The 19,294-nt window shown below is 48.5% G+C and overlaps 9 protein-coding genes across 9 annotated transcripts; 4 read left to right on the top strand and 5 right to left on the bottom strand.

Annotated features, from left to right (window-relative positions):
* The first annotated feature begins 60 nt into the window (after positions 1-60).
* On the top strand, positions 61-1,085 carry DFJ58DRAFT_742383 (copper transporter). The gene is made up of 4 exons (XM_041387190.1): positions 61-267; positions 326-610; positions 676-775; positions 828-1,085. The coding sequence occupies exons 1-4, from the start codon at positions 215-217 to the stop codon at positions 933-935; spliced, it is 546 nt and encodes a 181-aa protein (XP_041248808.1). The 5' UTR covers positions 61-214; the 3' UTR covers positions 936-1,085.
* Positions 1,086-2,506, bottom strand: DFJ58DRAFT_765180 (nucleophile aminohydrolase). The gene is made up of 6 exons (XM_041388740.1): positions 2,350-2,506; positions 1,969-2,045; positions 1,881-1,937; positions 1,661-1,827; positions 1,351-1,602; positions 1,086-1,297 (listed from the first exon to the last, which is right to left on the bottom strand). The coding sequence occupies exons 2-6, from the start codon at positions 2,043-2,045 to the stop codon at positions 1,164-1,166; spliced, it is 687 nt and encodes a 228-aa protein (XP_041248807.1). The 5' UTR covers positions 2,350-2,506; the 3' UTR covers positions 1,086-1,163.
* A 350-nt stretch (positions 2,507-2,856) lies between these two features.
* Positions 2,857-3,946, top strand: DFJ58DRAFT_43581 (P-loop containing nucleoside triphosphate hydrolase protein). The gene is made up of 2 exons (XM_041380396.1): positions 2,857-3,235; positions 3,304-3,946. The coding sequence occupies exons 1-2, from the start codon at positions 3,089-3,091 to the stop codon at positions 3,889-3,891; spliced, it is 735 nt and encodes a 244-aa protein (XP_041248806.1). The 5' UTR covers positions 2,857-3,088; the 3' UTR covers positions 3,892-3,946.
* A 948-nt stretch (positions 3,947-4,894) lies between these two features.
* On the top strand, positions 4,895-6,427 carry DFJ58DRAFT_904178 (short-chain dehydrogenase). The gene is made up of 6 exons (XM_041394900.1): positions 4,895-5,208; positions 5,259-5,442; positions 5,493-5,693; positions 5,742-5,773; positions 5,825-6,147; positions 6,204-6,427. Exons 1-6 carry the CDS (start codon positions 5,001-5,003, stop codon positions 6,285-6,287), a joined length of 1,032 nt encoding a protein of 343 aa, XP_041248805.1. The 5' UTR covers positions 4,895-5,000; the 3' UTR covers positions 6,288-6,427.
* A 29-nt stretch (positions 6,428-6,456) lies between these two features.
* DFJ58DRAFT_678250 (protein transporter) lies at positions 6,457-7,313 on the bottom strand. Its single transcript, XM_041383161.1, has 4 exons — positions 7,219-7,313; positions 7,074-7,164; positions 6,839-7,008; positions 6,457-6,772 (listed from the first exon to the last, which is right to left on the bottom strand). Exons 1-4 carry the CDS (start codon positions 7,219-7,221, stop codon positions 6,539-6,541), a joined length of 498 nt encoding a protein of 165 aa, XP_041248804.1. The 5' UTR covers positions 7,222-7,313; the 3' UTR covers positions 6,457-6,538.
* A 1,076-nt stretch (positions 7,314-8,389) lies between these two features.
* DFJ58DRAFT_765166 (glycoside hydrolase family 5 protein) lies at positions 8,390-11,816 on the bottom strand. The gene is given in 12 exon segments (XM_041388739.1): positions 8,390-9,148; positions 9,211-9,430; positions 9,477-9,749; positions 9,809-10,010; positions 10,069-10,154; positions 10,220-10,338; positions 10,393-10,556; positions 10,602-10,603; positions 10,619-10,718; positions 10,954-11,506; positions 11,566-11,631; positions 11,791-11,816. The coding sequence occupies 10 exon segments, from the start codon at positions 11,459-11,461 to the stop codon at positions 8,624-8,626; spliced, it is 2,199 nt and encodes a 732-aa protein (XP_041248803.1). The 5' UTR covers positions 11,462-11,506; positions 11,566-11,631; positions 11,791-11,816; the 3' UTR covers positions 8,390-8,623.
* Positions 11,714-12,667, bottom strand: DFJ58DRAFT_43527 (uncharacterized protein). The gene has a single exon (XM_041380393.1). The coding sequence runs from the start codon at positions 12,326-12,328 to the stop codon at positions 11,831-11,833; it is 498 nt and encodes a 165-aa protein (XP_041248802.1). The 5' UTR covers positions 12,329-12,667; the 3' UTR covers positions 11,714-11,830.
* On the top strand, positions 12,604-14,012 carry DFJ58DRAFT_765163 (uncharacterized protein). The gene is made up of 2 exons (XM_041388738.1): positions 12,604-12,850; positions 12,897-14,012. The coding sequence occupies exons 1-2, from the start codon at positions 12,716-12,718 to the stop codon at positions 13,944-13,946; spliced, it is 1,185 nt and encodes a 394-aa protein (XP_041248801.1). The 5' UTR covers positions 12,604-12,715; the 3' UTR covers positions 13,947-14,012.
* Positions 14,013-14,247: 235 nt separating this feature from the next.
* On the bottom strand, positions 14,248-17,285 carry DFJ58DRAFT_714049 (CHAT domain-containing protein; the record flags this gene model as incomplete). Its single annotated transcript, XM_041383975.1, has 10 exons — positions 14,248-15,020; positions 15,111-15,628; positions 15,679-15,859; positions 16,007-16,019; positions 16,047-16,061; positions 16,086-16,196; positions 16,221-16,311; positions 16,333-16,799; positions 16,842-16,851; positions 16,879-17,285. 10 exons carry the CDS (start codon positions 17,283-17,285, stop codon positions 14,248-14,250), a joined length of 2,586 nt encoding a protein of 861 aa, XP_041248800.1.
* Positions 17,286-19,294: the final 2,009 nt, after the last annotated feature.

The following is a 19,294-nucleotide window of genomic DNA, read 5'->3' as shown; positions in this document are numbered from 1 at the left end:
TGTGCCTCGCGCTGAATTAAAATGTAGTTTGTAAAGTTAGCGAAATCTGAGCTCCTAATCGAATTTGCGGACTTTGCTTGTCCGCAACTGTACTAGGGCCACGTCACGGTAGCAACTCTTGACTGTATCCGGAGTTGGAAGACTCCCAAGCATTCTCATTCGAGACCTTGGCAACTGAAACACCAGTAATTTACGCACTCCACCGTCAACCACAATGGATCACGGCGCACATGACATGGCTGCAAGATGCTCAATGAACATGCTCTGGTACGTCCCACCCAACCCCACCCAACCCCACCCACCCCATACTTACACCCCCATCCAGGAACACCCAAATCATTGACACATGTGTCGTATTCAGACAATGGCACATCCACTCTAACCTCCAATTTTTCTTCTCCTTCCTAGCTATCGTAGCTCTAGGTATGCTCTACGAGTACCTCCGAGTCTTCTCGAAGGACTTTGATAAGCGCATCGGTGTGAAATTGAGGATTCAGAGCGGACGCAGAACGCCGCTTACCGCGAGTGGGCAGAGCTCGCCTGAACGTCATGGTGACAGTGCTGAGGAGAGAGGCTTGTTGAATGGGTTGAGGGTCGCGAGGAAGCAGGGGTGGGTGCTGCTATATCCATATGCTCTTGCTTTGATTTAACTGACTCGCTTTCCTTTGTCTTTAGATTCGCCGTGCCCCCTCTCTATCGTGCGCTGCGCGCTGTGCTGTATGGAGCCAGCGTGGGCTTGTCTTTCTTTTTGATGCTTGTATTCATGACGTACAATGTATGTCTGACTGCTCGTTTTTTCGGACACTGACTGATTCGTTTGCGCACAGGCATACCTGATTTTTGCAGTTATCCTTGGTGCCGCTGTGGGACACTACATCTTGGGTGATACTATAGAGCTAAACGGCCCTGCTGACAAGGGGATGGCATGTCATTGATCTGTGAACATGGGAGAAGTTGCTATCAATATGTATATCACTCCTGCTTACATCGCGTCTATCACTCCATGTCTTCCTTCTATCAAGGCCCCAGGTCTAATGTAGACAGACCATAGACGAATATTAATGACGATGCTGGTTCCTTCTACGCCTCATAATTAATATACCTTGCTCACTCCGAAGGTTGAAGAAATTGTTGTACACGAATACAGCTACGAGTATGATCAATTACTTCATCTCTGCATCCTCATCCTTCTTCGCAAGCCCTTCCGCCCGAAGCAGAGCATCAATTTCTGCAGGCTTGTATATCTTGGCTTTTGGTGCTTTCGCTGCTTCGTCGTATGTGAGGACTGCAAATTCGACTGTCGAGTACAGGTTAGCACTGTATTTGGGTAAGAAAGTAGGACGTGCTTACGCTTTTCGCTTCCAAGAGTCGTGCTGTCCATCGTCTTGCTCATTACCCTCAGTACGAGCCCGATAGCTTCCTCGACGCCCAAGTCGTCTTTGTATTCTTGCTTCAGTAAGCTCTGTGCTGTGCCATTGTTCGCCCCGATGCATGTTGCTTTCCACCCGGAGTAGTTGCCAGATGGGTCGGAATGGTACAGTTGGAAATGGTAATGTGGGTCATAGCCTGCATATAGCAGGGAGACACCGAAAGGACGTAGACCTAGACGACATCTCGTTAAAGCCAAGACAAACGAATTGGTGGGAAAAGATTAACAGACCTCCGAATTGCGTATATCCTTGCTTCATATCGCACAATCGTTGTGCAAGAAGCTCGACCGGTATATCATCATTATACTGCAAAAGATGTTGTTGTGCCACAGTCCGCGCGTAGTTCACCAGCGAATTCGCATCAGACGTGATGCCTGCAACGCCTCCGATTACATTTCTGCAAAACCCAGAAATAAAAGGGCTTCCTGGGCACTTGGGGGTAGTACTCACGAGTTTAATAAGAACATTTTCTCTCCACTGCCGCCATAGCCCCCGCCTTCTTTCGCACTAGAAAGATCAAGCAGCTTCCCTGTGACACGCTTTCTCAGCGGCCAGGACAACTCCGTCCTTTGCGAGTACGCCGAGGACTGTTCCTGCGTGTGAGATAGCTTCCATGGCATATTCGACTTGAATAACAGGGTTAGATTGCCAGGCATCTGCGATTCTCTGATGAGCGTACTTTGGTAAAGCCGGCCTGTGTATGGCGAGCGAGTCAGATCAAAGCATTCAGTTTATAATGTTAATTACGCACCTTCCGGAGAGAATATTGTTGTTCGACCTGTAAATCAATGTTTCGAGTCAATCCATATGCGATTCAGCAAGTTGTAGCTGCTAGGATACATACTGTCATATCTTCGGGCCTGCACAAATGATTGATGTGAGCGCTCGTATGTCAATAAGGCTTATAAAGTGTACATACCATGGTTGATTAATCAGGGGATGAGGAGGAAGGAGCGCACTATTAAGATGGAACTTGTCACTGACGCGTTCTCTCAGATTGAGTTGGCGTACGCGTCGGGTCAGGTGGGGGGTCGCCGGCATTTGCCTAGTAACTTAGACTCGACCCCTCTTGGCCCTCAGTTGAACAGTTCTGCGTTCCGTTCATCGATTTCACTACGGGCCTTCACGTTTTCTTTCGCGAATTCGCGCAACTGCAGATTTGTACACCCTTTATATGAACGGATTTTAGGATAATGTTATACGGAAAGCCAAAGAAACCTGTACTCTACTCCGATGAACGAATCCCAACGTTGGGCACTAAAATGGGAAGGTCTCCCCGAAACATCCGTTGTCAAGAAGACACGATTGTCGGCAGCTGAGTCTTCCGTCTATGTGGCCTGACTGCGGAAGATTACGATTCCGTGCACCTGCATACACTTTGAACGCCGAATAAAAAAACAATAATATTGGCGTGCTCCGACTCGGCGACTCCCCCACGGTATTGAATCATGATCAGTTCTGCGTCCGTGATATATGGTACTCGCCTGGCTACATCTCCTCTTCCTCACCGGCCATCGTCATCAATCACATCCTAATTTTGTCGTGGGATTATTTTTCCAAACGTCCGGTTAGCCAAGGAACACAAAGTCACACCGAGGTCAAGCACAGGGCACTACATCAGTCGCATCAACGTTGTGGTAACGCTATCGTGACTCGTCATGTCTCTTCCGAGTGTGTACTCCGAGGCGCCAACATATTCCGAGGACAGAGGGGGAAATAATACGGCTGTCGACTTTAATTCCTCAGTGGAGAGCAAGCCTCTTGTTGATCGGAACATAAGCGATGCGGTATTCTTGGTAGTGATGGTATGTCTACTTCTCGCTTGCAATTCCAAGTACTGGTATCACTCACGACATGCTCACTATACTCTCAGGGCGTATCTGGTACAGGCAAATCTACTCTCGGCGCTGCGCTATCAAAGGCTCTCCGTCTCCCGTTCATCGACGGCGACGACCTTCATCCGCAATCTAATGTAGACAAGATGTCACGTGGAGAACCTCTCACAGACGCAGATCGCCGGCCCTGGCTGGAAACTATCCGCAGGACGGCTGTCAGTAGCATTCTGAGTCAACTTGGGGATGACCACGGGATGCATGTGCCGAGTCCTGTGAGGGATGAAGACCAGAAACCGGGTATCCTCATCGCGTGCTCGGCGCTAAAGGGGAGTTACCGGTCAGTACTAAGGGGTGAAACTCTGTCGGAAGCAGAGGAGTCGAAGCACTCGGGAAAGCTTCCGACGTGCTTTGTTTATATGAAAGGCTCGCGGGAGGTGCTCATGGACCGAATGATGAAACGCCAGGGGCATTTCATGAAGGTTGAGATGTTGGATAGTCAGTTGAAGACGCTGGAGAGCCCTGAGAATGAGGAGGGTGTGGTGACGGTGTCGATAGAGTGGTCGACTGAGGACCAGGTGCGAGAGGTAGTCAGAGCTCTCGATGATGGAGGACTTGGAGCAGTGTAGCAGCATCAGTGGCATTCGAAACACTTTACACACTTCTTGTTTTGCCTTTGAACAGGAACAACGAACTCGAAGACGTCTGACTGGGACTTCAAGCTCCGGGCCTGGGTATTTCATGCGACTTTCTCAAAACTTCCAAATCTCCAACTTGAGCTTGGTTGAACAAGTGACAGCGGGCTACTTGGCGCCGAAGAGCAGTTGCATTTGTACAGAGCTTGGTAAGACGATTCAGTAGGTTGTTATCACGACCCCAGTGGATTCGATCACCTGATAAATTATCAGTGTCGCCGCATTATTTGCATTTCCAGATTCGAGCGGTTCTCAACTAGTTCCAGGCGCTCTAAATTGTCGTCGATCAGTGACGCAAGGGGGCGTTCTCCAGCAGGCACCATCTTACTTTCGGGACGCTGGTTTTCATGTTCTATTGAATTCAGATCTAAATTACATCTCGGACACCCTGGAGTTCTGCCAGGTTCTGCCACCCGGGCCCTTCCTTCCCATGAGTTCTGCCGTGGGCCAGGCGCAACCAGTTTTGCCAGACCGGTTGGCAAAACTCTGGTTGCTCCGCAAATCGCCTAAGCTTGACTTTGCAGGCTTTCCCGACTCCCGCGATAGGCGGGGGAGGGTTTTGTCACAAGACGGTCTGCAGTTGCGGACATATTATGTGTTCCAATTTTCAAAACTGGACATACTGTACGTACAATAGCAGCTTTTTAGACCACTGCATTCTTACCATCGCCTTTCCTTTCCGATTTAAGAATCTGAAGTACTGAACCCAAGTTTTGCACGCGTGATCGGCCATTGACACAGCGGCTGCCCATAGCACTGGTTCAATATATAACCCACGAATTAAACCGAAACGCAGTATTGCCGGTGAAGTCCGAGGCGCTGTCAGTGGCGCTACTGTATAACATTGTGGCTGCACAGAAATCGCGCTAGTACTTACCTCTGCGTATCCCAGAGCGATGTAAAGGTCCTTGCCTCTGGCAATAGAGAGCCGATCTACCTGGGAATAGTATATAAGGGTGCCATTATATTTTGGAATAATAAGGCCACCATATACCATCCATACGGGCTAGCCCCCCAGCCTGAAGTTGCACAGCTAAGGCATAATGGGCAAGCTCACCATTTTTGGGTATCTTCGCGAGCAATGGACAAAGCTTCCTATCTCCACTGCGGACGTCAGCGACCAGTCGCTGGTCGTGGTCGGTGCTAATGTCGGGCTCGGAAACGAAGCTGCTGTGCATTTAGCACAGCTGAAACCTAAGAGCCTGTTGATCACCAGCAGAGACGAAGTCAAGTGCGAACGATCAAAAGCAGGTATGCATGAACCTTCTGAAGGTTATCAGGGGATTTTATGACTTGTATAGACGTGGAGATCCGGTCTGGCATGACTGGTATTGAATCCTGGCCTCTTGAGCTATGCTCATTCGATTCAGTGCGTTCTTTTGTGGACCATTTTGAAGCGAAGGGCTGCATAGCCAATGTTCTTATCGCCAATGCCGGCATATCGACGATGAAGTACACGAAAACCCCCGATGGCTATGAAACTACGTGAGTGCTTTACAATTATCGCAGTTGCTTTACCTCGAGAATTTCCATAGATTTCAAGTGAATTACTTGTCAACTGCTCTGTTGAGTCTATTGATGCTGCCTCATCTCGTCAAGGCAGGGACTCCTGAGCATGCCTCAAGACTGGTTATTGTGTCTAGCGAGTGTCATTATTTAGCCAACAGACTAAAAGGGGCAGACAAATGGCCTAGTATCATCGAAACAATCAACGATGAGGCATATTGCACCCGTAGGCAAGTTTCATTAACGTCTTTTCCTGGAGCACTAATAACACGCAGCAGCGTAATGATGAACCGCTACTTCCTATCCAAGCGTGAGTGACAGAGTGCATGCATTATTGTGCTCACCACTCCGTCATGTGCAGTCCTCGAAGTGATGTTCATCCGTGAGCTGTCTTTTCGACTTCCTACACCAACTTTGGTTGCAGTTTCGGCGGTCAATCCCGGTTCTTGCCACTCCCGTCTTACGCGAGAAGTCGAATCAAATCCACTCTTCAAGTTTGCGGTGAGAATTTACAAAGGGTTAGTGGCACGCACCACTGAGATGGGCAGTCGGACACTTGTCCATGCGGCAATCGAGCCCGGTGAAAGGGAACGGCATGGCCACTACCTGTCTAGCTGCGAAGTTACCGAAGAGAGTGATTATACTCTCAGCGCGGAAGGAAGGGAGGTTTCAAAGCGTTTGTGGGTACGTACCTGCCCGTTTTTGACTACCATGGTGCAGGTTGATAATCGACTGAACAGCACGAGACCCTCGAGATCCTTGGAGACATCGATCCGAGAATCAATACAATTGTGTCTGAGCACCTCATTCGGGACGTAGCATGACTTGACTGTTATTCGTTGTAGACCGCCGACATATTGTGTTGCGTTCTGAACTGTGGAGGTCTGTAGAATGGAATTCAAGCTATCGAATGTCTACAGTAAGAGCTTGCCTTTCGTGTACTTTGGCAGACGGTCCCTCGCCGTTATCATTGGAACAGCGCGCGCGCAGATAGTGAGTGAATTGGGATGTGCATTAGGTTTATCTAAAATCAACAAAACGTATGGAAAGCGGATATAAGTAATCACGAGAGAAGTTAACTCAAGCCTCCCGTGTTCCCTTGTGCTGAACCCGAAGGAGGCGGAGGCATTGAATCTTCCTCCTTCGCAACGCGCATCTCTGCCTCGATACGCTCCCGGGCACGCACAACTTTCGACTGAAGGTAATGAGAATGTGTAGGCGGAGCAGGCTGTTTTCCCGCTTTTGCCCCAGTTGTCGGTGGGTCTGGGGCTGGCCGGGGACCGTTTACCTTGAATAAATGTTCGTAATTCTGGCATGGCGGTCAGTATGACATGCAGTCAAAAAAAAAAAAGTCGACAAAGCAGTACGAATTCACCTTCAACACATTCTCAAGGGATTCTCCTTGCTTTAGATTCAGAATAAGATGGGCCTCGTCCAGTGTCATACGGTGTTCTCGGGTAAGTTTATCTGTCAAAGAGCCAGAGGTAGCATTCCGAACGCCTGCAATATCTGATCCTATCGCGCCTTCCGGGGTATGCTTTGCATCTGCAATTGACGAAACGAAAGATGTGAATACCGGAATCATCAAAGTAAAATACTGAAGGACGCACTTTTGGCCGCCTGCTTTCCTGCTTCAAATAGCGCCTTTCCGAAAATTTGTGCACCTGTGACGAGAATTTGTATGATAATTTTTGGGGCTGACTATAGGCACCCGTCAGTCTGCAAATCCAACCTAAGAGCAATATGGTGACTCACCATCACAACTCCTTCAAAACTAATCGAAAGAAATTAGAAGCAGGAAGGAATGGAACATAAGGATGGTAGTAGTGCTACTGCTGCGTCGATGTTAGTGCAACAGACTAAATTTCGTCCGCGTGACAAACTGTAATACAGTGAGTCACATGATCGATGCTTTTTTCTTTCTCCTGTACTGTGCCAACAGTTCTCTACCAAATCGTCCGTGCCAGGACGCCCAGACTACAGCTACTTTCATATCGATAGACCGGATTTCACTTTGTTCCCTTTACTTCTTTTGTTTACTTGTGGAGCTGCAGGACGGTCCCGCCTTTTACGATACTGTTCGTGCAGAATACCCCCAGAATGGCATAGGACTCGGTTCGCGCGACTTCAAGCTTCAACGTTTGTCGCGATTGGCAGTTGTTCCGAGTCGTTTCTGCTCGCGACTGTTGCAGTGTCATTTCTTGATACATTGTATAGTTTTGTAGTACTAAGTATAATCGTTTGCTCGTCATTTCACACGGCTGCTCACTGACACGATCATCCTGAACTTGTACTATCTACCTCACTGGTTTACGACGACAAAACTATACAATGTATTACGAAATGGACTGTCGCACATTTCTTGATACATTGTATAGTTTTGTAGTACTAAGTATAATCATTTGCTCGTCATTCCACACGGCTGCTCACTGTATACGTGCGTAGTCCACACGATCATCCTGAACGTGCAACACTTGTACTACCTACCTCACTGGTTTATGACGACAAAGGGATTTCAACACCTGAATATTGCTGTCTGACAGCTAATGGCCATGGCCATGATCGGCCACAGAGCTTACCCCTATCGCTGTGACACCCGCTAACTTGCCATAAACCCAGATTGCAGGCAGATCGGCGTGACATGTCTGGCCTTCACTTACATACGAAGCTCAGAAACGCGTATACAAATGGATATATATAACATGTCAACGGCATACTGATGCAGCTTGTCATGTTACTGCCAGTGTCTTTTTGAGTGCTTGCCAGCTTCCGATTCCTCACCTTTAATTTGCGGAAAATGCAAAGGGTACCTTCGAAAACCGAAACCGGGAAGACAAGGAGATTAGAGTCGTCCTGCTCAATCTGGATCATGGCACGACACTGAAAATACATAGTCAATGGTTAGAGTCCTCTGCTACTAATTCCTAGCAGTACAAAACGTCAACTGTGGCAACAACAAAACACAGTTCGATAAGCGATCGAGGACTACTTAGAATGCGATAAGTATTACAATGTGCGAGTAACATCAAGAAAACTAGCGTCCGTACATTCAGATTACCTTGGTATGCTCAACGGCGCCTCCACAAAACGCTAGACTACGCAGAAGCTCGGGTCGTGATGCCAGGCATCCTGATATACCCTTTGGTGCCATTTTCGACAGTCAACGACTAGACGAAAGTGACGTGGTGACGTGAGTGGCGCCACCTGTAGAAGGACAAAGCGCTGTGGGCATGGCTGAACTAACAGCATCCCATGCATTTGGGTACGTGCAGCCTTGTACTTGTGTTGGCGCCAAACCCGTATCTCCCGAATCGAACCAGCCGTTCCCGGCGCTAACTGATGGAGAAGGACTCGGAGAGAATGTGGGAGGCGGAAGAGTTGCAACTGCACTAGTGGACGTATAGGTGGGGAGGAGGGATTGGATTGCTCCAAGTGGAAGACCGTTGATAGGTGTTGGTGGAAACTGGCCATAAGATGTGACCTCGGAGGCGACGATGGTGCCAGCTCCAGGACCTCCTGTTTGATAGGCTTGATAAACCCCATCGAACTGTGGACCAATCACTCCCAACGCTGCACAGGTGCCTACGGCAGTGCGGGGATCAGTAGGGATCCAACCATTCTGGAGACCCAACTGATAAGACCACAGGGGAGACTGGACACTATTGGTCGTGGATGAGTTTCCTATCTGTAAGAGTCACCGATAAGCTTGAGTGAGGCTCGCATTGACTAGCATAAATTCAGACCAACCTTCCAAGTCCAGAAAAACCAGTCCTGCAAAGTGTCCATACTAGCCAGCGCGAATTCGTGAAGACCTGCTTTCATGGTGTCGTTCCATTGCGAAGAGTCTAAGAAGAGAGAACACGCTGTTCCATAGCTAGCAGTACCCCCAACACCTGTGAGGTACAATCCACAATCATTGTAACCGTTACTAAATTCCCCCGCGATGGTTATACCGAATGCGGTCTGACTATGGTAAAGTTAGAACGGTGTCACTCGGCGCGAAAAACGCACACCTGGTATTGATGCCAGGGCTCAATGAATTGCACGCCTTCTGTGGCCAAATGCCTCCAGCGCTTAACCCAGTACCAGTCGCAATGGGCGACCAATCAGACTGACCCTCGAAGAACGCAAAATAAGGATGGGTGTCAAGTATGATTCGATCAGAACCTTGCAAGAAATTTGCCCAGGCTTCCGTCCCTATATAACCATCATGAATGGCAATGTAGGGCCCGTGCCCTTCTCCGTAACCGGTGATATTGCGGATCATATCATGCGCAAGGAGATAACTTAAACGGCAAGGTGGCTATTAGGACATGCTAGCGCATACAAGCATATCAAGACGTACAACGTTTTGATCTGGTCTGTTCCAATGGTAGGGCCCATGGGCTCATTGACAATGCTGAACACGGAGACAACATCAACCCACTCAGGCTGGGATATGAACTCGGTAATGATCCTAATATAATCAAGCGCACGCTGGGCGTTGGCGAGTCCCATGACTCCATTCAGAAAGTTGATAGAGCCGCTTTTGCCGGAGTGGTTAAATCCTGCATGCCGATCTTGAGTTTCCACAACATGAGTAATGATGCACACTCTGCCACGTACCATTCTGAGATCCGGGGATGGTATGCAGATCGAGATTCACTCTAATCCCATATTTTCGTGCCCATTGAAGAACACGCAGGATGTAGCTGACGTCACCACGATCAGAAGATGGAAAAACGTTCATACAATGGTTCAGAAGCGCAGTACTCACGGCCAACAGACTTTCTCGAGGAAGGGCTCGAAGTCCCATGTCTCAATCGCCCAGAAAGGGATAGGTAAACGGATCCAATTCAATCCAGCTCCAGCAATTTCGGCGATGTCCTGCTCGGTCTACAAGCGTTATTCTGGCTCAAAGCTCAAAGAAGCTAAGCGAAATGTACTTACAATAAAGGTACTGTAATGGGTCTCTATCTGTCGGAGTCCGCCGCTGGCTGTATCCGCCGCCATGAGCGTGCTCAGGGTCCACTCGTCAATTGCACCCGGATACTTCTCCCAAAGGGCGGGTGTAATGAAGGGTTCTAGAACAAAAAGCCCACCAAGGTTGACACTGTACATGGTCCGCATTCCACATGTGAATGTATCCCAGATGTGACCAAATGAAACTAACCCGTAAATCTTGTCTACTCCCCAAGTCCAGCTAGAGTTAAGTGGAGGGGTCCATGAGTTAGGATAAGCGTCATTGTTGAAAGGGTCGTTTGGGTTGTCCACCCCTGCAAATAACCAGTAAGAACGAAATGTTTGGCCAAGAGGAATATATGAGAAGATGACAACACTAGGCAGCCCTCTGGAATTTGCATTAGCAGAACATAGACCCTTTAACTGCACAAGAGACATATTAAATATCAATTGTGTAGCATCCGTAGATGGCACTGAAGAAGGTACACCAGTTCATAACAACTCAACCGCAACCATAGTTGCAAGCCATAAATAAATGATAGAGCTTACAGATGCCTCCAAAGGGATTCAAGTAAGTGAATGTCATGCCATCAGCCACTGTGATAAGGGAGCCGTTTCCTCCGGTCGTAGTTATTCCAGTTGGAGATGTGGAGTTGCCGCTACCTGACCCACCTACAGAAGCTCCATTGGTACTATAATTGTGAGGTTTGATAACAACAAAGTATATTGGGAGAACGACAGCAACGACAACAACAGCAACGACGGCGAAAGCGATGAGCCAAAATAGAGGTCGCCTAAAGATGGATGGATTTTCCAACCCAGGTTCTGCTCTCGATTCTTGGCCGTAAGCTATGGTATGGCGTTTCTCATTCTCTTGCACTGATGGAGAGACATTATCTGACGATTCAGCGTACGAATCGCGCGGGCTGGCAGCAGTTTCTGGAGCCGATGTCAGATAAGATGCTCTGGGAGGTTCTAGGGGTTGACCGAGGTTTAAAGGAGTGTTGGGCGCCGTCACAAATAGATCTGCAAGACTGTTGGGCCTCGAAGACAACATGGTAGGCGGACAGTAGCAGAGTACGAGTAAGAGACGCCAAGGACTCCGAGCGGTGTCCCACGTAGGGGAACATCATCATCGAGATATATGTATAGTGTTCGTAGGACGGAACCCACGTTAGAATTTTTATAGACATGGCTAGACGTGGCTGCCAAGGGCGCTGATGATCTAGGCCTTTGCTCACCCCTATGAGCGATGCGTTGATGATCTAGATTTCAGTCAAGTTTGTCGATATGAAGAACTTATCAGTACTTAGTGACAGTGAAAGTCTTTATCTTTCGCAAGTCGTTATCCCACCTGTTCCAAATCCCCACTGCCACGCACTGGTTCTTGTCACGTGTTCCGGGATGAGTGCTGCCAGGCCAGAATTCAGCAGAGTTCCGGGCTCAAAGGCACTGCGCCAGGTTTCGATAGATATCGCGTCGAGTAGCGGGAATGTGATCTTCCATATGCAGTCATTCCAAGTATCCAGCGTAAGCGTGGCGCCGTAAGTTGCATTGCACGGAAAAGGGTCTGGATGGCACCTACACAAACTTGGTGCCTAGCGTCAGTACAAAGACCCAGAACTTCCAGCAGCAGACACATCCACAGCCGCCAGCGTGCTATATTTAGGTTCCATTTCTGCATCCTTGCGCTTTGCCTGGATCGAATCCGACACAGTCCAGAGAAGGCTTTCTGCGGCAGTAAGCGCAAAGTTCGTATCGGCTTGTCGACCGAATTGTCCGAGAGTTTTGATGCAAAGCCGCAAGTCTTCAGGGGATAACACAGACACGGAGTCACAGACAAGTTTGAGAGACTGATCTTCACCAGTGCCGTGTAGCCGTGGTCATTAACGTACCCCAGAGGCAGTGGTTTTTGACGGGGCATCTCAGCTTGAAGCAATAATTGAACGCGCTAATAGAATCGACCGACAGATCTGGAGAGAGCATACGAAGTAGTGTGACCTGTGACATACGTAATACTCTATGTGCTCTGTAATAATCAAACTACTATTGGTTACCACTCGCTCACACCACATTTCGTGCATCCCTCAAAAACCACACTTTTCCTACTACATCTATTTGAAATAATACTACACAAGATCGTCTTACGAGCTTAGACAGATGCATTTGGACAAGAAACAAGAGAGATAAATGTTTGGTTGTGACAAAGGCTTTTGTCACCTCCATTGTCACCTGCCGTCCACTGCCGCAGCGGAGTTTAAACTCAACGCATTAGTGGCAACGCGTCTCGACGCGTCTACTCGCTGCACGTATGGCGCGCACTCGAGTCGGTGGGAAGCAGAAAGGTCCCCGAGATCCCACCAAAGAAGTTCGCATTCAAGCTGCCATCCGTGATACCTTGACTGGTGTTCATGGCAGTTTTCGCAGTGCTGCCATAGCTCACAATGTAAGCACTCCCTCAACAATTTTGTCGCAACTCAATTTTCCTTCAGGTACCCCCACAGACTGTGCGAGATCAATTCATAAGCACAGCACAGGTTCTCCCAGGATCCTCGAACTTTTCCACCATCCATCCATCATCGCTTGTCGCAGGCTCGTCTCAGCTTCTACCCAAAGTTTCGACTTCCATGATCACACGCTCATCTACCCCCGCACCATCTCAAGCTCTCATACGTCCTATGTCACATGTCCAGGTCATGGCATCAAGCAAGGAGAAGCTCTGGGAACACATCCAGCAACTTTACGCTCAAAATCAAACACTCATGGAGGTCGTTGCTATGCAAACTGCACTGATTGACGCTGCGAATGCTCATTGTACTATCGCGCAGCGTGAAAATCAAGACTGGCGGGTGAGAGCTGAAAACGAGAGGAGAAAGAAAACTTGCACAACAACAAAGGTCAAAGTTCGTTATGTTACAGCTCCGGAGTTCAAAGAGTCGTTCGAGGCAGGTGCGGGGGCGAGGAGAGAGAAAGAAGGGCTTGAGGAGGACAAGAAAAAGTTGGACGAAGAAGCTCGTATCGCACGCATTCACAACAGCATCACGACAAGAACGTTTGACAGTCCCTTCACATCTTATAAATGGAAAGAAAATCTGGAAGCACTCGCTGGAGCACTTGGACTCTCGAGAGATGGAAAAATTGCTGATCTCTCAGCACGGATCAAAGCTCACTTGAAAGATCCTGACATTCGCGCAGTTCTTGCAGATAACCCTCGATTTTCAGCGATATATGGTTCAAAACGACGCACCGGCAGGCCCGATGCCATTGCCAACCTGACTTCGAGTGAAAGCTCAACACCTTCAGCCAATACTTCTCTCCCCACGGCAGCCAACGATATGTTCCACCCACAACCACCTTTTTTCCCGCAAATGCAAGGATCTCCGAGTCTCTCCATTATGTATCCAAACCGGTCACATCATGTTCAAGTTGGCCCCGCTGTACTCTCAACAACCACTCCTGTCGTATCACAGCCATTCCTGTTTGGGCATCCTAATAGTCACAGTTCATATTACTCCGGCAGTCCGCAATACATATTCAATTAGATTACTACAACTAGCTACTGGTACACTCGTATATATCTTCCTAATGTCTAATCCACAGTGTCAAGCCTACTGCCAGTGTGACTACACCGTGACTTTCCGTTACAATTATGTGACTGTACGAGATGTGGTGTGCTTCGTGCAACAAGATTGCATTGCAAGTCTCTTTGAAAAGTTTGAATCTATCATCATATATCTTTCCCCAATATTTCATCCTCACTGAAAACCCACTGGATGCTACACACCAAGTCATCAGATTGTCTCAATGCTTTAATCAACAGGGCGGGAGGACGCACGGAATTGATCATATGCCAATATGTATGAACACTATGCGCTGGTCCAAGGGCATGTCCATGTCAGAGGCCAACAACTGGACTGCTCGGTGCAGCACTTGAGCAGCTCGCTTGGAATTCATTGTGCCATCCCCGCAAAAGTTTTTGTAGAATGCCTCGACTAAGCGTTGCACAGTACTATCGTTGACCTTCCATAATGTCCCAACGATGCTCTTGACCCCAGCAAATTGCAGGCCAGCCACTAGGTGTATCGCTTCGTCAGGAGTATCATGGTCACCGACTGCTGTTTCACAGGCAGAAAGAAATGCAAATTCATGGCGAGACAGATCCGTTTGTGTGATATCAAGAAGTGAAAGTGGCTGGTCACGCATGAGAAGGGCCGAATTGAAGGGATCCTCGTAATTCTGTGTCCTGTGACACAAAAAATGAAGCCAAGTATGATCTCGCAGCGCGCATAGTGCCATCGATCTCATTGCATCAACGCTCATTATCTTGGTGAAGGAAACAGTTGGGGGAGGAGGTAAAAGACTCTGCACTAATTCCAGTTCAGATTCCACACAATCCAGAGTGAATGAAGCACCGGCTGGGAGATTCTGACCAATGGCAGCAAAGGACACCGACAGGGACCTGTCTTGTCTGCGAGCCTTTATCAGCGCAGTAAGCGATGGCATGTATGAAGAGATGTGGAGCTGTGAAAGAAACTGCCCATGTCTCCTGTACTTGCCAGCAGCGTGCAACGGCAAGAAATTGAAGAGAGACGTCGGGCACCACCATATTCGGGAACCTCGTCATGCATATCTGCCCAGATTCTCGACCACTGGGCGGACGATGTCGTCCCACAACTCCATCAAGGCTTTTGTCAGTGCTGGTCTACTTGTGCGTTGGAATTTGATCACCAACATCTGGAGTTTCTCAAGATTAGTAGAGAGTTGAATACTAGTCGGAGGTTGCTTGTGTGGGATAATAATGGCATCGCAAGACGACTTGCTGGCGATGAGCACGATGATAGGCCCATCACGAGCTGCATCTTGAAGATCGGAGAACATGGGAGGAAGTAAGAAGCGAGAGAAGTCCTCGATCTTCCGGATCTCCTCTACAGCTCTATTCCAGTCCTCCACTAGACGTCTATACCGGGTTGCTTCTGCTTCTACATCAACTCTTGGAGTCCCTTCTAGATGGCTCGCAGGAGGTTTACCGAGGAGGGAGCTGAGATCTCTGAATCTCTTCATCAAGGCCACTGCATGATCGCCGCGAGTCTGGAGGCTATCAAGAGGAGTGCGCAGTCGTGTCATCTGGGTCCAGATGAGAGTCCTGCCTTGTTCCAACAGCTCAACAGCACGACACACGTCACCACTACGAAGAGCACATGACGCAGCATTCACGGCAAGTGTACTTGGGAATCCCTTCATGACATTACAACAAGACGACACTGAGGCTGTTACAGACATGTAAGTGTCCGCATGAAAGTCGCATATGCCTCCAGTTCAGTACCATGTGAATGTTGACTAGCATGGTGAATCAAGCGTAGACTTGCTCGTAGGCGATGTAGCAAACCTCCAGAGATAATATTTGCTGCTGCCTTGAGATGATCCATGGCAGCATTCAGAAGACTGTCAGCATCACCTGCGCCAGTGCCTTCAAGTCCTGATTGATGGAACAACAGATAGACGGTAGCTAGTGAATTATGGACCATTGATCGATGAGGATCATGTTGCGTTAACAGAGTCAAGGCACAGTGGAGATGCTCTCGTGACTTATTGAGGTATTCACCATTACCTCGGTGCTCGAAGCGGGTGGAGAGTCCACTCACAAAATTATTCAATAACTTGGGCCGATCTGTGTGACCAACAGGGCACAAAGCCAGCACTTCCCTCTGAAGTGCAATAGCCTGATTCAGGTCTTCGTCGTCGCCTCGGTGATGAAAGCGGATGGAGAGTTCATTCACAAGACTACCCAATGACTTGAACCGATCTGTGTGACTGACAGGGCACAAAGCCAGTGCTTCCCTCTGGAATGCAATAGCTTGATTCAGGTCTTCGTCGTTGCCTCTGTGATGAAAGCAGGTGGAGAGTTGGCTCGCAAGATTATTCAATGACATGGACCGATCTGTGTGACTGACAGGGAGCAAAGCCAGCGCTTCTCTGTGAAGCGCAATAGCCTCATCCAAATCTTCGCCGTTGCCTCGGTGATCAAAGCGGGTGGAGAGTCCATTCGCAAGACTACCCAATGATGAGGACCAATCTGTGTGACTGACAGGGCATAAAGCTAGCGCTTCTCTGTGAAGCGCAATAGCCTGATCTAAGTCTTTGTCATTGCCTCGGTGATGAAAGCGAGTGAAGAGTCGAGCTGCAAGATTACTCAATGACACAGACCGAACTGTGTGACTGACAGGGCACAAAACCAGTGCTTCCCTCTGAAGTTCAATAGCCTGATCCAAGTCTTCGCCATTGCCTCGGTGATCAAAGCGGATGGAGAGTTGAATTGCAAGATGACTCAATGACGAGGACCGATCTGTGTGACCGACAGGGAGTAAAGCCAGCGCTTCCCTCTGAAGTGCAATAGCCTCATCCAGGTCTTCGCCATCGCCTCAGTGATCAAAGCAGACGGAGAGTTGACTACCAAGATTACTCAATGACAAGGACCGACCCGTGTGACCGACAGGGCACAAAGTCAGTGCTTCCCTGTGAAGTGCAATGGCCTGATCCAAGTCTTCGTCATTGCCTCGGTGATGAAAGTGGGTGGAGAGTTGAGTTGCAAGATTATTCAATGAGTTGGACCAATATGTGTGACCGACAGGGCGCAAAGCCAGCACTTCACTCTGAAGTGCAATACCCTGATCCAAATCTTTGTCGTTGCCTTGACGCTTGAAGCGAATGCACAGCATCATACCCAGACTACATAGCAATTGTCCTCGGCAAGCATGCATGGTATTGTAGTATCCCAGTGCATCGTAATAAAGGGGTATCACTTCATCTAAGGCATGGGGATCATCTATTTGCAAACACTGCAGTGCTCGATGAACAAGTTGATTTGGCGATAACGGAAGCATGGATGCAGCAGGCCGCTCCTGCGCAAGATTACTTGCATCAGTGTTTCCAGCCGGATGCAGAGCAGATTTTTCGATTGTAAACAAAGCTGCTCTGTAAATGTGGCTGTTGGTGTGGCAAACATCGAGGACTTCGCTCAGTAACTCTTTGGCCGTATCAGCATCCGTTTGAAATCCTCGTCTTGCGAAATGAGACAACAGAGAAATGGCAAAATAGAGCTGGGTGACGGGTCGGTCTGGATGACCAGGAGGGACGTAAATCAAGAGCGTCTTGAAAGACAGAGACAGGGATGTCGAGGTTGAGGTATGTTTCATTAACCTGGCAATTAACAAGCTTTGCGGTAGCCAGATTGAACAGTACTGCAAGGTGGCAGGGATGATCCATGGGGCAGATATCCAAGGCATGTTCAAAGTGATTTATAGACTGGTCGAGATCCCTATTGTTCTGCGTCCTACGGTATCGTGCGAGAAGACGATGTCCGGTGTCCATCTTCAGTAGTAACGCATACATGTTATCAAATGTAACCTACACATCACAAGCTCTCAGCATCAGACTGTCAGACTGCATTGATCACTTACAGTAGTCAGGGGGCAAAGGACTGCGGCGTTGTTTTCATCAGAAAGTAGCTGCCCAACTGTCATAAACAGTAAGGTACACGCGGACACGGCTTCTCCCTGTTTGGGCTGAAAGATTATGGCTGTGATACTCGTTAGCATCTGCCAGGTGTTATTTGAAATGGACATTACTAACGATGTGACTTTTCACTGCAATCCAGTAATTCTCTGACGGAGATCTCGAATGTGCGGAGGACTTCTCCGTGACAGAGCATGGGACCCAACTCAAATGAGGCATAAACGGTGACTCGAATTTTAGAATATTGCTCGTATGGCCTAGAGTCTTTCTCAATCCCAGCAGGAAAGATGAGATTAAGGACAACTTACAGAAGTATGGGTTCATTCCATACGACGACAGTCTGATCTACGTGTACAGGCCTGTTGCTTGTCTGGAATTCAGCGCCGTCGGTCTTGACTGCCACATGGAAGCCAGCAGGGATCCGTCGGAGACCAAAAGCGAGATCAGTTGCGCAAACGGCTTGGAAATCAGTCAAGACGTGTTGAACGGAGATCAATATCACCGTGACATACCAGTAATGACGACTTGTTGCCCTCCAGTGATGTGTGTCTCTCCCGGGTCCTGGGGATGTTCTGGGTGGCTTGGCTCTTCACTAAGTTACAAGGCGCACATTGTGAGGCATTTAGATGATAAGAGCTGCATATACTTACTTGTCCCCGCTGACAACCTTTTTTTGCCTGAAAACACGAGATTAAGTCTATACTATAGTACAATACAATAAACTTACGATCGTAGACGTTCTGAACCCTCCGTTTTGTTGACATCGTCATTATCTAATAGCTTTCTCTTGCCTTTTGAGGACTCGATATTCTCTACTGGAGGAGTTGGGGAAGTGTTATTGTCTGATTCTGATGAGCTTGAAGATTCGAAGGTGCCACGATATCGGCGACGGGCCATGGATGGATACTTCAAATCAGGAAAACAATCCTACCGTAAGAGTATTCCTAATGCCGGCATCAGCAACGTTTGTGTACTCAGCTATATCGAGATCGTTCTTCCCGTACCGTTACGTCTCACTCGTTTCCTTCAAAATATCACATTTATTCGAAGGCCACTTAGCATTGCAGCACATATAGAGGAACCGTCATGCACCTGTGTCCTCCAAATTGTTTCCGAACCTAGTCAAGTTGTCATGGATTAATGCCAATGGTACCCGAAGAGCTGCAGATCTCTTGCGCATGGCTTTCGTACCTTCCCTAATGTTAGTGAACCTCCAAGTGAGGATGTCTCCTGCAGCTTCCAGGCCCGCTCTTCTCGCCGTCCTTTCGTCCCTTGGGACCTCGTGTCCTTGCCATTACAATGATGCTCTCCCCGTTCTTAGCCATCCTTCAAGAGATATGCGATAACGACATACTTGGATCCTCCACTCTCTGTCAAT

The sequence above is a fragment of the Suillus subalutaceus genome, assembly GCF_016647625.1.
Source record: "Suillus subalutaceus strain FC151 chromosome Unknown DFJ58scaffold_11, whole genome shotgun sequence".
Classification (NCBI taxonomy): domain Eukaryota; kingdom Fungi; phylum Basidiomycota; class Agaricomycetes; order Boletales; family Suillaceae; genus Suillus; species Suillus subalutaceus.
This window is presented reverse-complemented; position numbering and strand designations above follow the sequence as displayed.